The 17,765-nt window shown below is 32.6% G+C and overlaps 1 protein-coding gene and 1 non-coding gene across 5 annotated transcripts in view; both read right to left on the bottom strand.

The window, feature by feature from the left end:
• Positions 1-2,529: 2,529 nt before the first annotated feature.
• On the bottom strand, positions 2,530-2,721 carry LOC126890820 (U2 spliceosomal RNA). Its single transcript, XR_007700473.1, has one exon. It is a non-coding gene; the product is annotated as a U2 spliceosomal RNA (small nuclear RNA).
• Positions 2,722-5,542: 2,821 nt separating this feature from the next.
• The window catches only part of LOC126889501 (bone morphogenetic protein receptor type-1B), a 233,443-nt gene continuing 221,220 nt past the window's right edge, over positions 5,543-17,765 (bottom strand). For all 4 annotated transcript variants that reach the window (XM_050657839.1, XM_050657838.1, XM_050657840.1 and 1 more), the window contains exons 4-7: positions 17,333-17,615; positions 16,791-17,074; positions 14,884-15,060; positions 5,543-14,774 (exon numbers count right to left, since the gene is read on the bottom strand). In XM_050657839.1, coding sequence (XP_050513796.1) covers positions 14,517-14,774; positions 14,884-15,060; positions 16,791-17,074; positions 17,333-17,615 — 1,002 coding nt within the window. In that variant the 3' untranslated portion in view covers positions 5,543-14,516. The remainder of the gene's footprint in view (positions 14,775-14,883; positions 15,061-16,790; positions 17,075-17,332; positions 17,616-17,765) is intronic.

Raw genomic sequence — 17,765 nt, 5'->3', positions numbered from 1 at the left:
TTCAACTACTCATATAAATTCATCAATGAGTTACGCAAGTTTAGGACGTGTTAACATAAGACAGCAACTTGATAGTGTATATCGTAAATCTGTGCATGACTTTAATGAATTGGTATCTAAAAATAGGTATATTTTAAACAAACTAATCGACTGTGTAAAATTTTGTGGAGTTTTCGAAATTGCATTGCGCGGTCATGACGAAAGTGACAGCTCCAATAATCGTGGAATTTTTCTGGGCCTTATCGATTTTGTTTCTGAACTGGATTTAATGTTTAAAGAACACATTGAAAAAAGTACAGTATTTAAAGGAACATCGAAAACAATTCAGAACGATATTTTAGAATCAATGTTAGCCATTGTGCATACTCATATCATGAAGGAGATTGGCCAGACAAATTTTGTGGCCATTCAAGTAGATGAGACCACAGACAGCTCCAATAAAACGCAGATGATTATCATATTGCGATATGTATTAACTGGTATTGTACATGAAAGATTTTGGAAATTTGTTAACCCCCTAGGTACTACAGCACAACATTTAACTAATGTAATATTGGAAGAACTTCAATTATTAAAAATTAATGAAGCACCTGAAAAATTGATTGCCCAAAGTTACGATGGTGCATCAGTCATGAGCGGTAAACTGGGAGGAGTACAAACAAAAATTAAAGAAATATACCCAAATGCACACTTCATTCACTGCTATGCCCATCAATTTAATCTTATCCTCCAAAAAGCGGCGAGTCAACACAAACCGATAAAAATATTTTTTGCAAATTTACACGGATTTTCGTCCTTTTTCGGCCGATCTCCAAAACGTACGATGGTTCTGGATAGAGTGGTTAAAGTAAGGCTACCTAAAGCTGCGCCTACTCGATGGGCTTTCAATACAAAATGTGTTGAAATTGTATACACTTATAAAGATGATTTAAAATCTTGCTTAGAGGAAATTATTGATGAGGAGCAAGATGGTAACAATATAAATCAAGCAACTGGTTTAAAAAGACATTTGGAAGATGAGCATTTTTTATTTTGGTTAAATTTTTTCCATAAAATAATGCCCCATGTTGATATATTGTTTAAACAATTGCAAATGCGAGACATTGATGTTATATCTGTCAAAAATTGTATCCTGTCTTTTAACAACAATATCCAAATAATTAGAAATACTATTTTGGAATCAGAAGTACCAAGCACATCAACAGCAAAAAAAAGAAAAACTACTGCAGAGGATCCAAAGCGACGAACTGCACTTGAAATTTGTGATATTATTATATCTGAAATAAATCACAGGTTTAGTTTCAATGATCATCTCATGATTTCACAGTTATTCTACATAGAGAAATTTGAAGCATACACTACCAACTTTCCGCAAAATATTTTAAAAATGGTGACGGCTAATTATCCCACAGTGAATATTTCCAAACTAAAATCGGAACTTGAAGTCTTATATTGTCGTGAGGATTTTCGCAATAGTGCTGGTGCAGTAGCCATACTTCAGCTTTTTATTAACATGAATTTGTCTGAAACATTTTCTGAAGCAGTGAAGTTATTAAATATTTTGTGCACACTCCCTATGACAACCGTGGAAAGTGAGAGATGTTTTTCTACTTTAAAAAGAGTAAAAACATTCCTGCGTAATACGATGGGACAACCTAGACTTAGTGCCTTGTCTATGCTGAGCATCGAGAAAACGCTTGTCAAGAGCATTCCAAATTTCAATGAGAAGGTCATAGACTATTTTGCAGAACTAAAGGATAGAAGAATTGACTTAAAATATAAAAATATTTAAAGTAAGTTTCGTTTTAATAAATTTACAATTTATTATACTATAAATATTCCTATCTATATATCAGTCAATAACCTGTTCATACCATTTTTCCTATATTTTTTAAAAGATTTACTCTAAAAAAAGACAAATTTAATTTTCGGAAAACTAGGGTAAATAGTATTGAGTTTTATCTAAGTCTGTATTTTTTATCTAAAATATAAATGCTAAAAGATCTTTTAAATACTTTAAAAAATCAACAGTTTGAAGTTTTCAAACCAAAATGACCCCCCTGAAGATTGACCCACGAGCCGCCGCTGATATACAGTAGGAAAAATGAAAGAATACCCATGAACGAACATATAAAACACGCTGTATTTTCCTGTCACCGTGTCACACAAAAAATTGGCGAGCGCAAGTACATGTAATAATTATTGTTACATGTACTTGCACTGGACAATTTTCTTTGTGACGCGGTGACAGGAAAATACAGCGTGTTTTATATGTTCGTTCATGGGTATTCTTTCATTTTTCCGACTGTACCTCATTATACAATACACACACATACGATTTACCCAAATACGCTTGATTTTGTTTTATAAACTCCTCAATTCCAAATCCAATTTAATATTCTATTCTAATCCATAGTCCATAGAGAAATAAAAACTGCAATAATTAAAATGTACGATTTATGTAGTTTTTTTTTGTAGAGTAGAAAGTGAATCCAGTAAATGAAGTTAAAAATTTTGTGTTTTGATTATTTTTTGTGGGCCGATCCCGGCGGTACTGCAATACCGGGCCAACCCGTGATAGAAGTGGAGCAAGCCCCTTAACCTTCCATCTATTTCCAAAAATCAGTTTAATATACTGGCCCCGCATGCGGGGCGTATCAGATATTAAGCTGATAAGAACAGATACTACACTTTGATCTTAGCCAGAGGCCGAGAAGCGATAACCAAAAATTTCTAAATCGAACTACTCCTCACCAAAATTAAACCACGTATAGACACGCACACATTGTCGCTATCTATTCCAGATAGCGTAAAGTTCAGAACCTAAATAAGTAAATGTATACTGTAATATGAACATGTGGAATATCCAGTGTTGTAGCTTTTTTGCGATAGGTGTCGCCAAATAAATCAATAAATTTTTAAACTAAGGTATTTTTGATTTATAAAAATAGCTTTAATTTTATATAATTACTTTAAACTTGCTGATATATTTTAAAACAATAGGTATAAATTAAAATAAAATAAGCAATTGTTCTTTTCTCACTATTAAGCATTCTACTAATTCTACATCTACTAAGCAACCCATCATGCTTAGTTGCAGGTTTGTCAGTGTAAAGCGTCGTTTAGACACAGCGATAAGTCACAGCAACTTATTGTGATGACAAGTTGTTGTGATTTGTTGATGATTGAAACGCTGTGATTTATCCAGAGACATGTAAAGGATAGACTTCGCTAGGGATATGCCATTCAATGCATAGGGGTGTAACGTCGACATACGCTTTTACGCGTTACGCTTTTTTGGTGAGTATGCCGAGTCTACGCTTTAATATGTAAATGGATTTATCGCGATGTGATTGACCACAAGTTGAAGTGGGGAGTATAGGCTCTGAGCTTCGCTGGTGTCGCTCCTAGCGGATTACTAATTCAACTTTCACCGGTAGTTTTTAAATTTATTATTTAATTGTTATCGCTTAATATTTACAACGCTAAAAAGTAATTAAATTGTAATAGATTTTTTTTTTAAAGATTTTGCTAATCATTTTGACGTTCTATTGATGAAATATTAATTTCTTACTTCGGATACTTTCACAATTATCGTGTAGATGGCGCTAAGATTAATAGATTAATTTATAATTACATATTACGGAACATTAAAAAAACGTAAATTCAGTATTTAAAACGAAAGTATATTTAAGGTAAAAATAATATATACCTCAGTTTTGACCAACTAATATTTTTTATAATTAATGTTTTTAATTTTAAATTAATCACTTTGACATTTATGTCAAATTTCCGGTAAACGTTTACAGACTTGTCACTACTGGCGCTCGCGAATTTATAAATATCTCCTCTACGTACAAGCTCACAGCGTATAGGGCTTTTCATTCACAGTCATTTGTTTCGAACTTCCGTCATGTTTCACATAATATTAATATATCCGCGTCATACGTTATTATATATAATATATACCAATGATACAAACCAAAGACGTATGTCGTAGATATATTAATATTATGTGACACATGATAGAAGCTCGAAACAAATAACAATCGTGTAAACTTTAATGGCCATCAATTTTTTGTAGAAACTTACCAAAATTCTCAAATAATACATGTATTGTATCCATAGAGGTATATATTAACATAGAGGGAGCTTACCTTCCGCGCTTCCTGACGACAAGATCTCAGAGACTGGTTTGCTGCATCTCCTTCTAACACATTGTATCGAGAAACTATGATGACATTCAGTGTGAATATAGGCACGGAAGAGGAGGACAACTGTAGCAGTTCTACTATGCGTAAGAGTGAAACAGCACTAATCCAAATAAAAAAGATGGTGTCGTCACTTCGCTCTGAATGACACTCTCTCTATGCTAATATTTAACTCTATGATTATATCTGCAGTTAATAATGACACATTTTGTGACACACTTGACTGTCACAGTGACAATGTTTTTAATCATAGAGGTATATATTTACATAGAGTGAGCCTATACTGCTTTTCATTCAGTAATTTGTTTGGAGCTTCCGTCATATTTAGTATAATCTGTGTATATTAATATTATACACAGATAATACAAAATCTGACAGCAGCTCGAAACAAATGACAATCAATGAAAAGCCCTATCCTCCGCGCTTCCTGACGACAAGATCTCTTGGACTGGTTTGCTGTATCTCTTTCTAGCACATTGTATCGAGAAACTAAGATGGTATTAAGTGAGGACTACTGTCGCAGCTTTACTATGCGTAAGAGTGAAACAGCACTGAGCCACAGTATACTGAGTACTGAGCCAAATAAAAAAGATGCTGTCCGCGTCACTTCGCTCCGAAATGACACACTGTACTCTGCCTATGATAATAGAGCTTTTCATTCACAGTCATTTGTTTTGAGCTTCTGTCAAATGTCGTATAATCCGTGTATATTAATATTATACACAGATTATACAACATATGACAGGAGCTCGAAACAAATGACAATCGATGAAAAGCCCTATACAGCATAATGACTGTCAATGAAAAGCTGTATTGATAATATGTCTCTGGGGTCACCACTGCTCGATGCTCATTCGACATATTATGTCGAACAAGGAATTTTGAGAATATCTATTTCCATTTTCTCCACTTGCAGAACATAAAAAATCTCGAACGATAGAGCACTTGCGTGCGACATTTCTGTTTTGACATTTGTCATGGTTGATATATCTCAAATGAGCTCGAAAATAAGACACCCTGGTATGATGTGAGAATTGCTTCCTTAATTCTCTTCAATATTATTATCTAAACATCTTTTGATATTACGTACCCTTGCTTCCAAATCTTCCGAATAAATTGGTTGAAACAACTTAATAAAACAAACGAAAGTTTTACTTCAATAAAATTAAAATAAAACTTTTATAGAGACCAAGTTTCTGGCAAAGCATTCGTGGTTTCTATAATTTGCAAACCATACGAATGCTGGGAGAGAGAGAACCATAAGAAGGCTAGGAGAGATCGTTTTACAACAAAATTATTATCTATAACTTAATAAAAATAAAACGCAATAATTTTTGACATATTATTTTATTTTCTTCACAAAACGCACAACATTCAAAATATCAGTCTTGCAATAATAATAAATTTACTGCACATTCAAATTCGCTCACATATAGTCATATAACAATAAATTTATATACAATTATAATATAAATGCACATTCTAACAGTCACACGGCCTACTTGAAAAGTACAAAACGGACAAATAATGAAATAAAATGAAAATTCCAATAACATTTTCCAGAAACGCTTAAATTCAATAGTTAAACATGGGTTAACATTTCGTTTAAAATTTAGAAACAACAAAATTAATGCAAAAAGTCTTAGACTATCTCAATTGCACTTGAAAATTTTAACTTGAGCACTTTTTAAGGTGCGTACTGACTTGGAGGATTTTTCTCCGAACAAACTGAATGAGCAGAGCACACTGCAACCATTGACATATCAAAAGCGAGCATTTGTTCGTTGATGCTCCGTGGGCACGGGCGTTCAACATATTTGTTGTGTTCGTGGCAAATGTTTAATCAAACAAGAATTTTGATTAGTTCTGCACTTAAAAAAATGGAATGGAACAGAAAAAAAAAATGTTTAGAACTAATTGATTTATATGAACGCTCTCCTGCGATATGAAATCCAAAACATGGGCAATATTATATTAAGGGCAGCCAAAGCCCGAAAATTGAATTTTTAAGGTTTTTTGGGTTATGATTTCTCTTTCTATAAAATTATTCTCTGGAATCTTTTCTTTTCAACGATATATAACACATTATACATAGTATAAAATATCCATGGTTACAATTTGTTTTTTGAATGTCTGACCTCAACTTACTGTGTACTGGTAGCTTTATAGCCTGTTAAGAGTGTTTTATGTTTTTGCGATTTCCCGAATACTAGGTTTTTAACATTTGATGTCAAATATCTCTGGATCTTTAGATGATATAAGGCCCAAATTTTTACAGATGTTGTAGATGGATAATATAAAGTCCCACGTAAAGTTTTTTGAAAAATGTACAAAAACAAGTAAAATAAAAAATAAAATCTAAACTTCTTTAGGTTTTTTTTGTAAGGGTATTTTAAAAATTTTTAAAATAAATGTTTCTTTCACTCGTAACTTACAAAAATCTACGCAGGACTAAACAATACAGCTAGTTTCAAAATGAAATAAAAAATGGGTCTTTAAGTGCTTTGGTTACATGGCTATATGACATAATGTTAACATTGTCATTAAATGGGACTTCGGGTGCCCTTAAAATAAAAACAAATGATGCATGGATATTAATAGTTGAAGAAGTAGGATGTACCTCCGAAGAAGCAAAGAAAAGGATTGATAGTGTGCTAGCCAATTTCCAAAGAGAAAACAGGCAAATCGACAGGTACAAGAAAAGGTAGTTTTTTCAAAATTCTTACCAAAACTAATAATAATTACTCTTTAGTTTTTTAGGAACGAATGAAATATACTATTATGTATCACTTTATCAAAGATAGAGTAAAAATTTTAATTTTTTAATTATAACGCGGGCACATAAATTTGATACACCCTGTATATTGATTTGTAACTATTTAGCAGAAGGTAGGTTTTACGCAATGGGTTTATCCTTAATGAGTTTTTCCCTGAAGACTTAAATACATTTGTATATAAAGTGAAGTGAAAAGACAATTTATTTAGGATTATAATTTAAAAAGATTGTTTGTTACGTGAAAGGTAAAATCCACAGGTAGCTGTAATTATTAGTTTTTAGAAAAATAAAGGTAGAAAGATTTGGAATTTTAAGTCTGTTTAAGCACAAGAATATTTGTATAATTTCCGAAAAGTGATTAGTTTGAGTAGAAGTATTGTTTGAAAGAATGCCTGGGTTTTTCGAATGAAAAAGAGGAATGTGGAAAGAGAAATGTTTCTTATTGGCTTGGCAATTTGGAAGGGGGAAAGAGAAGTTTGAATGTTGAGACAGTTTGGAAAAGAAAGATTATTGTGTGGCCGGCATCCGAGAAGGGCAGTCGAAAGTTTTCGCGGATAGTTTCAGAAGCAAGTACTAGTGGTTGTTTGATAGTAGAGAGTAGCTGAAAAGTGGAACGAGAGACAAATCAAATTGAGAAGAAAAACCTCTTTGATTCTGTAAAGTCCAAGAGAGTAAGTTACAAGAACTATAGTTATTAAAATTATTTGTGACACCAAGTAAAAAAAGATACTTGGGTCTCAGGAGATTATTATTGAGAGAAAGAGAGGAGAGAGTTTTGGAGTTTATTGAACGAGTACTGGTCAAAAGAGGCCTGGCTTGTGTTTTGGAGAAATAGTTGCTGGTATGCTGCTGGATTGATGCTGAGAACGGAGAGGGCTTTGATTGGTAGCCTAACATAATCAACAAGGAAGAGCTGTTTGGGTCAAGGGGAGACATCATTGTGTGTGAATCAAAAAGGTCAGTCAATAACTTATGTGATAGATGTTCTTTATAATCAGAAGTTAAAATTTTTGCGTAAAAGCATATGAATTAAGATTCCAATATTTCAAAAATTTAATAGGAAGTATAAGTAGTTTTGCAAATACCTAAATTTGTTGTTTAGCTTATTTTAATAATGGTATCAGGAACAAAGCGATAAATATTTGTTTGAATTAGATTAATTATATGGAAAATGTTTCATTTGGACAATTATGCCCACAGGATTTAATTGATAGATTTTCAGAGCATTGCTTTTGATAATAAAGGTATTTGTATGTGCTTATTTATGGTTTTCTATTTATTTCCTTTTCCTATTTTATCCCGATAAGAATCAACTAAGAGATACTGAAGCCACGAGAAAGGATAAGTATAACCTAAGATAATTTAGTTATTTTTTTATGACAAAAAGGTACCCTGAGATTTTTTTATTAATTTATTTTGTATGATTTGCGTCAATTCAATAATTAATTAAATAAATACTAATTAATATAAAAGTAAGAGACAACAGATCATAACAATACAGTGAGCACGTAAAGGTTGGAATAAATTTATTTTCTCGAGAATGGACGATTTTTGAAAAATATCCCGAAACTGGTCAATTTTTATTTTTAAATTGTGACTTTTTGGCATATGTATCATACTAGTGACGTCACCGATCTGGGTGTGATGACGTCATCTATATTTTTTTAAATGAAAATAGGGGTCGTGTGCTAGCTCATTTGAAAGGTTTTTCAATTCTCTATTCAGTAATATAAACATTAACATAATTATTTATACGAAGTGTCCAAAAAAAAATTTTTAATTAAATTTATTGACATATAATGCAGACTCTGTGTAATTTATTTAACTCAAAATACATTTTACTGCTATCAGAAAACAGGAAATAATGTTTATTTGACAAATAAATATTGTTTTTTTGATTAAATTCAATATTAAAGCCGCCACCCACCTTCCCCTTGGCAGTTTGAACATTTAATTTAAGCGAAAAGCAATGGCTATTTTTCAAATCAACTTTTTTTTCTATTTTCTAAGAGCAGTACAAGTATTTTGAACTAAATAAATTACATGCATTCTTATTTTTATGTCAATAAATTTAGTTCAAAAAAATTTTTTTTGGACACCCGGTGTAAATAGTTATGTAAATGTTTATATTACTGAATAGAAAATTGAAAAACCTTTCAAATGAGCTATCAAACGACCCCTATTCTCATTTAAAAAATATAGATGACGTCATCACACCCAGATCGGTGACGTCACTAGTATGATACATATGCCAAAAAGTCGCAATTTAAAAATAAAAATTGACCAGTTTCGGGATATTTTTCGAAAATCGTCCATTCTCGAGAAAAGGAATTTATTCCAACCTTTACGTGCTCACTGTATGTATCTAAATGGTTTGCTTTTTCCCTATGGCATTTCTTTTAAATAGAGATGAACCGAAATTAAGTATAGAGTTGCTTTGTTATGACTTAAAAACAACCTCCTTATCCAATGTATTTTTAATGTTTTTTTCTTAATTTCGTTTTATTTGTAATAAATTGAATAAGAAAAATAGCTCCGGCAGCTATTACCAGATTCTCTGCTACCGTGGCCGGACGAATACTGAAATAAAATACGAATGAGCAGAACATGGGAATGCAGCGAGAAGAACTAACACTTTGAATAACTTGACCATTTGCTTATTTGTGCTCGCCAGGCTAGTTTGGTATATTCGGAAGAAAATTCTCTCGTCAGTACACACCTTTTAGAAAAATTTTCCGAAATAATACAAAAAATTGGTGCTTTTTGATAACGAGTGTACGGAAAAGTATACAACGGTTCGATTGTCGCAGATACCACCAGCTGATTTTGCACAGTAACTCAAAAATTGATAAATGGCACACGTATAGGAATAGCTTAACGATTAACTATACAGAATACGCCAAATTCCAAGGAATTTCGGCGCACCCAATAAATATGGCAACTAGGAATAAATACTTATTTACTTTGTACATATTTAAAGGTATACACTCATTTTTGTCTAATAAACACACTTTATAAAAATCAGAAATTGAAATATTTTAAACACCCGTTAGTAATACAATAAAAAAATCGACTGTTCTCTAACAGGTACTTCAAATATATGTTGCAAATACAGTATTGTGCAAATTATTTATATTTAACCTTTTTTTGTGCTTTGAAGGGTTTTTCTTCACTTTTTCGTTGAAGTTTAGTTGTCGGTGTTAACATTAATCAAGTGTACATCGAAAGAAATTAGGCAGTGTGAATTATTATTACCAGATTTTAACATCAGCTGGGTCTATTGAACAATTAATTTTATTTGTCTGTAACACAAAATGGAAATAGATGACGATAGGAATATACCACCAGATCAGGGAAGGAAAGAAAGTCAATATGAGAATATAAAAATAAATAATATAAATCAAAACGGCAATAATAAGGTAAGCGAAATATCTATTGAAAAAAATTATTATTCAATCAAAAATCAATGGGAAAATCCCAGTAACTGGCTGTATACCATAATTAAAAAATCATACAGAAGTTAAAACTTCCGATTGTACAATGGTATAAAAAAAGTTTATTAAAAACCATTAAAAGTCATCCAAAAGGATTCGCAAAACGTTTTCGATCTAGATCAGATCATCTTCAGTGTCTAGAACAAGTATTTTCACGTTAGAATGAATGCAAAAGGTTAAAATTGTGACTAGTTGAAGAAAAAATGTGGTAATACTTAAGTTCTGCTTAGTACATGAAACTAGCAACCTTATGAAATTGGTAACATCTAGAAATATGGTTTACATGACACTTATATGATATGGAGTCGCTACAAATATCATGTAAACCATATTTCTAGATGTTACCAATTTAATAAGGTTTCTAGTTTCATGTACTAAGCAGAACGTAAGTATTACCACATTTTTTTCTTCAATTAGTCACAATTTTAACCTTTTGCATTCATTCTAACGTGGAAATACTTCATTTTAGGCACTGAAGATGATCTGATCTAGATCGAAAACGTTTTTCGAATCCTTCTGGATGACTTTTTGGTTTTTAATAAACTTTTTCTATACCATTGTACAAACGAAGTTTTTATTTCTGTATGATTTATTACTCAATCATTATTCGCCAAAGTTGTCATATTTCGCCGCTTCGGGCGCTGGCATAGTTTCGTGTATCCCCACGCACGGAGCCCATAGGATGGTCAGCTTGATGAACCATCTTTTAAAAGTCTTCTTGTGATTGGTACATCAGGAACGTGACTACACACAACTAGACGATAGTATAAACAGGAACCCAACTGGTATTTAGAAAAGGCTTTGGAACTAGAGAGGCATTATTTACTATACAAACAAACAGAACGATGTAGTGATGTCAATTGTGACATGTTCAAATGTCTAGTTGACTTTGAGAAAGCCTTCGACAAAATACAACACATAATAAGGCTTGCAAACATATTACGGAATATAGAAATAAATAGATGGTCAGGATGTGAGAATCATTACAAATTTCTACTGATATCAGAAAGTCATAATACGAGTAGACCAACAAAAATCTAAAGAGATACCATGACAATGATGTGTACTATCCCCTCTACGTTTTAATATGCGCTCAGAAGAGCTGTTTAAATAGGTCCTAGAAGACATCAATGAAGGCATACTAATAAACGGAACACTAATGAGTAATCTCACATATGGAGACGATATAATATTCCTTGAGGACAGCAAATTTTGGTTGATTGCACTACGCAGTACTGCGAGAGGTATAGAATCGCGCTGAACACAAAAAAAACAAAAATCTGTTAAAGGAAAAGTTTTAGAGAAAGTGTCCAGATACAACTACTAATATTGCAAGTAAGCTAAAGTACTAGTTGTAAGCTAATCCAAACAATCTACCTGCCGGGTTAATCCAAAAAATCTTAAGACAATTTATGAATTGTGTTGGATAAACTTTTGGCAAGATGTATATAGCGACACCCTTCATTTATTATTTTTTTAACTGCTAATTTTAAATATTAACTTTCTTTTCTCAAAACGAAATAATGTGTGTCATATAAAATTCACATTTAATATACAAACCAGATGCTAAGAAGGACCCGTTAAGTTTTACGAAACGAAATGTATACCTAATCAGATGTTTTTGGTGTGTTCAGTTTAACAAACTGAATTCCCCATAAATTAATTACCTATTCAAACCTTATGTCAATAACTCACTTTGGAAATGCATTCGAAGACGTTTCTTAAAACTGCAGAAATGCTTCAACTTTTAAACGCCAAATCTAAATAATTTATCGCCTTTCTGGCCAGATGGTAGAAACACAAACATATTAGCGTTTGTGGTTTTTTTCAGTATAGTCACAGCGGGCACCCGATGCGGTCACACCAACACACTCATAAAGAATAGCAAACCCTCTTTCGAGAAATATTCACGCTATTTTACCGACACAAATAAATATATTATTGACAAGTTGTTGTTTTTACACTTATTTTAATTTAAGTTAATCGTTCCCGAACACCCACGAGACATGTACTATTTAACAAAGTAATGTATCATAAACGTGGTTAAAACTAGTTTTATCTGCTACGTCAAAATATTCCTGATAAACCGTTAACTTTTTTTGTTTCAAAGGGTTTGCACAATACTATATCACAAAATGCCAACATATTATACGATTTGGTTAACCAATATAATAGCCTTGTTGATGGTTAAGTGCAAATTCTACTGAAAATTATTACAGCTGGATAGTATACATAGTATAGCTGTATTTTTACCCTCTGGGTATGATGAGTTGTATAGCTTAAACTCAAAATTGGTTTTAAAGATTGATAAAAATGTTTCCTATTGTCCTAATTTTATTATAACAATTTTTTGGCGACAAAATTTATATAAAACAAAAAAAAACAGTTGTTTCTGTTTCGAGTTTTATACTTGTTTTGCATTGAATATTTTTAACCTTCCCTATTATGTACCACATCCGTACAAATTGTTTACCAAAATAATTAACAACAGCCTACCCACTAAGTTTGATAGTTACCAGCTGGTTGAACAAGAGAGATTTCGCAAAATTGGGGTAAAAATTAAATAAAACAAAGTTGATGATAAATCAAAATATCACATTAGACTTAGATGAAAGTGAGATTGAAAGTCTCAAAGAGTATACAGGGTGTCCTCGAAAATAGTTAAAGGTATAGGTAGAAGGCACAATGTAGACCAAAAAAGTATTATACCATTTTTTCTAAATTGATCCGTTTGACCAAAAAACGAAAATACATTTTGATATGCAAACTGAAGTCTGGCAACAACGAGCAACTCAAAAATCTAAAGATTAAAAAAGTAGGTTTGTAGGTCAGTTGTCAGTTGCATCTGGTAGGTAAAATAATGTAAATATCAACCAAACCTATATCTATTATTTTGCTGGTATGTACCTAGGATGTCAACACCAAAAATCACACCTCAAAGTAAATAAACAAAGGGTTATTACATTAGATTACATTTCCACAGTCACAGCAAGTTCTTCTAGGCTATGTTGCCATGTCTTGTAAACGGTTAACTTTAGAAAAAAATGTTATAGGACTTTTTTTGTTCTAAATTGTGTATTATATCCATACCTTAAAGGAACGCACTATTTTCGAGGACACCCTGTATAAAACATTGTATAAACTGTGGTAAGACTCACAATAATGCATAATACATAAAATGCCATGGAAAACAAGCGGATTGTTATGTGTTCTTAAATATGTAACTGTTTTTTATCTTCCAGGGAAATAACATATATATTTACAGTCGGAAAAATGAAAGAATACCCATGAACGAACATATAAAACACGCTATATTTTCCTGTCACCGTGTCACAAAGAAAATTGTCCAGTGCAAGTGCATGTAACAATAATTATTACATGTACTTGCGCTGGCCAATTTTTTGTGTGACGCAGTGATAGGAAAATACAGCGTGTTTTATATGTCCGTTCATGGGTATTCTTTCATTTTTCCTACTGTAGTTTGTTTTACCTTAATATCAGTGAAACCATTATAATCAGTTAACCAAAAATTTATGGCAAAATAATATCCTTGAGTTACTGTGCCTTCGTCTAATATCTACAATTTGGTTTTCATTTAGGTCAACTGGACTCTTGTGAATGTATATATAGGTACTTTTTCGACTTTACATACTATATAATAGTGAAATTTTAACTAATAAACAAATATTTACAACATAGTCGTCATCTATATACAATTTTTCTTTCAACATATAGTAAAAACTGCGATTTCCGCATCTGGATCTGTGAGTTTTGAGTTTAAAGCTTGTGACAGATGCGGAAATTCGCTCAGAGATTTTAGATCTCTAGTCTTTGCTGGGGAAGGTACCAGTATTACGATAAAAAACGAAAATTTTCGAAAATAATTATAAAACGCAATATACAATTCAATATACAATTTAGAAATTAAAAAAAGGTATGTTTAGTACATGTTATTAATTTGGTTGAGCTCAAAGCTCTGTAATTCTGACACCATCCCCAATTATATATAAAATAAAGTCACAAAATTAAAGACCACTACACAATCTTTATACTTGTGTCCGTATCTAACTTCGCGAGTGTCTTTTTCACTCTTAGGGCCGTTAATCGAACGTCGGGATTAGAGTGCCAACATTCTTGCATCACTTTGGCTAAAGTCTGTAACACTTCTTCGCCCTCCCACCTCAAGGGTATCTGGGGGCGAATCTTTTTCACACATACCACTTGTAGCATGTCTTCGAAAGATGGATCAGATGGAACACAGTCATAATATGGCACTGCATACTCATCTGCTCCCTGAAAAAAAGAAAATATGTTGGTTATGGGCAGTCAAAAAATATTAAGGTGCGAAATACACACAAAATGTTTTTTCATTCTGAAGAAACTATTTAAACAGTAAGCATACCTTGAGTTTGTCACCAGTGACACACCTCCTGCCCAACTCCCACATGACCAATGCAAATGCGTACATGTCGCCCATCTTATGTGCTTCAAAGTTGTGGACATTCATTGATTTATCCAGAAGTTCTGGTGCCATATACCTCCTGGTTCCAGATCTTACGTTTGGAGGGACGTCTATCTCCTGAAAACAATATGAAGCTTTTATTATATGTGTGATGAAATGTAAAGGTATCTTATGATGTATAAATCAAGCAGTTGATACAGGTTTTAATAACTAAAATTAGATTCTAATAAAAAGTACAAAAGTAGAAAATAAATTATTAAGGATAGTGTGACATTATTTATAGGCCACTCACAACCTGACCTATTTCGTTCCGGAAACTTCTGTGGTCAAACTGTCTGACCCTCTCTGCAGGCGAGACAAATAGAAACTTGTTACAATCGGCGCTTCTAGAAAGCCATCTATAAACCTTTTTTTATTATACCTTTCGATTTTTCTGGAAATCAGTAGACTAATTGTACATAACTATATAAATAGACATTTTTGGAATTAGAAGTTTAGTTGTGAATTTGAAACCATCAGTGTAACGGACACGGTATAATTTTTGAATTTGTAATTATACCCCATTCCACGAATATCCTTCTTGGATTATCGCGACAACGAATATTTTACTGTGCAAAAAATATGAAGAACGAAAGTAAATTGCAAATTACACTGTACTTATTGGAGTAATTATTAGAGCAAAATACTTTCGTACTTCTTATGTTGCACACTAAAATATTCTTTGTCGCGATAATCCAAAACAGTCGTATATTCGTGGAATACACCATAGATAAATTAGTAGATTTGGTGTAATAAATAAATTAGATATCGTAGTTTGTAATATAAAAGATATAAATTCAGTGTTTTTCATTTGTTTAGAAGTTATTAAAAATAAATAAAGTCAACTAAAACTAAACATTAATGCTGGTAGCAGAGAGTGATTAGACAGTTTGACGACAGAAGCTTCCGGAACGAAATAGGCAGGTTGTAAGCGGTCTATAAATAATGTCACAAAAGAATTTGTGAACCGACTTGAAACAGACAATCCACATATACATATGAGATGTAAGAATGCACTTCCTATGTCATTTGAAGGTAACTAGTCACAACATTGTAAGAACTTTAAATACAATTTAAAAGTGATGGATGAGCTAGAAATATATTTTACGCCAAATAACTTGAGAAACCCATAGACACTTACGGTTGTGAGACCTGGGTAATGACAAAAAAAATTAAGCACAACTCAAGATATTAGAGAAAAATACTGAGAATTTGCAAGAGGAAAATGTCACATGGAGAATCAGAGAAACTACGAGATTAATGAATTAACACGTTCGGTGTCCATCTCGAACAAGTGCCATTTGGCTGGTACCTCATAATTAAATCGTTCATTTATTAACACAGTACTACTGACGCCACTTATGCGTCTTCGGTACCTTTGATAAAACCTTCGTGACACTACTTGTGCCTCATATCTAATTTATTTATTACACTGAATCTAATAATTTATCTAAAATTACAAATTCAAAAATATACCGCGCCCGTTACATATCAAAGTAAACCGACGTTTTCAAATTCAAAACTGCCCTGCTAATTACAAAAACCTACTATTTATACAACATTCAATGTTCTAGGAATAAATAACATCACAAATAGTATTTACAAGAAACAAGAAAGAATTTACTCCAAAAGTCGAGAAGGAATAGAACATCATAAATCATACAAAAGGTTACTTGGTAAACAACTTGGGTCTGTTAGGCCGGGAGCTGAAAACAGTCTGGGACATAATATGTCCCACTATAATAAATTGTACATGAATAAATTCGATACATTTTCAAATTAAATTGTATTACTAAATAATAGATTACCTTAGTTTCGGACAAATACTTCACAGCAAGTCCAAAGTCTGCTATGCAGCATTCCCCATTCCGCTTCACTAAAATATTCTTGCTCTTGATGTCTCGGTGAGCTATAGCCGGTTTTCCTTTGGTGCCATATATTTCGATGTGGAGGTGCGAAAGTCCAGATGCTATACTTTGAGCCATAAGCAGGAGCCTCAATGGATCCAAACAGTTGTCCTGAAGATAATCATAAAGACTACCACATTCGTGGTAGTCCGTTATCAGCAACATTTGGGTCCAACTTCCGGTACCTATAAAGAGAGTTTTGCGTTATTTATTTTATATATGTGAAACTTAGGTTTGTTAAATTTTCGTGGCATTGGAATAACAACAAAAACTTCAATTGTTGTGGTAGTAATAACGCACTGATCAAGATGTTTTGCTGAAGATGGGGAAGGAATGCGAAGTCATAAAAACCATACAAACGAAAAAACTGGAATATCTAGGCTACATAATCAGAGGAGAAAAGTACTCTCTGCTAAGACTCACTACACTACTTTTTATCTTACCTTTTATATCGGCAGCTATAAATCCCAGTATATTCTCATGCCTCATCAAAACAGTCTGGTATATCTCAGTTTCTCTGAACCAACTCTGTTCCTCTGTAGTGAAAAATACTTTGACTGCCACCTTGGTGCCTCTCCATTTCGCCAACCAAACTTCACCATATCGTCCTTTACCCACCGAATGAACCATTTGGATCTGCTTCGAAATTGTTCTTTGTACTAGGATCGGAAGACCAGAACCAGATCCGCTGGATTGTTCCATTAAGCTTACCAAAGGACCATGGACCTGTAAAATAGATTTCACTTAATTTTTTTTACTAACATATTGAGGATCACTCAGTAAAGGAAATTTTAGTCACTACATCTACCTTCTATTTAGTGGCATTGCTAGTAAACCTCTATGTAGACAAATGAGCAAAAGTGAAGGCACATGGAG

This window comes from Diabrotica virgifera, chromosome 8, assembly GCF_917563875.1.
Source record: "Diabrotica virgifera virgifera chromosome 8, PGI_DIABVI_V3a".
NCBI lineage: Eukaryota > Metazoa > Arthropoda > Insecta > Coleoptera > Chrysomelidae > Diabrotica > Diabrotica virgifera.
This window is presented reverse-complemented; position numbering and strand designations above follow the sequence as displayed.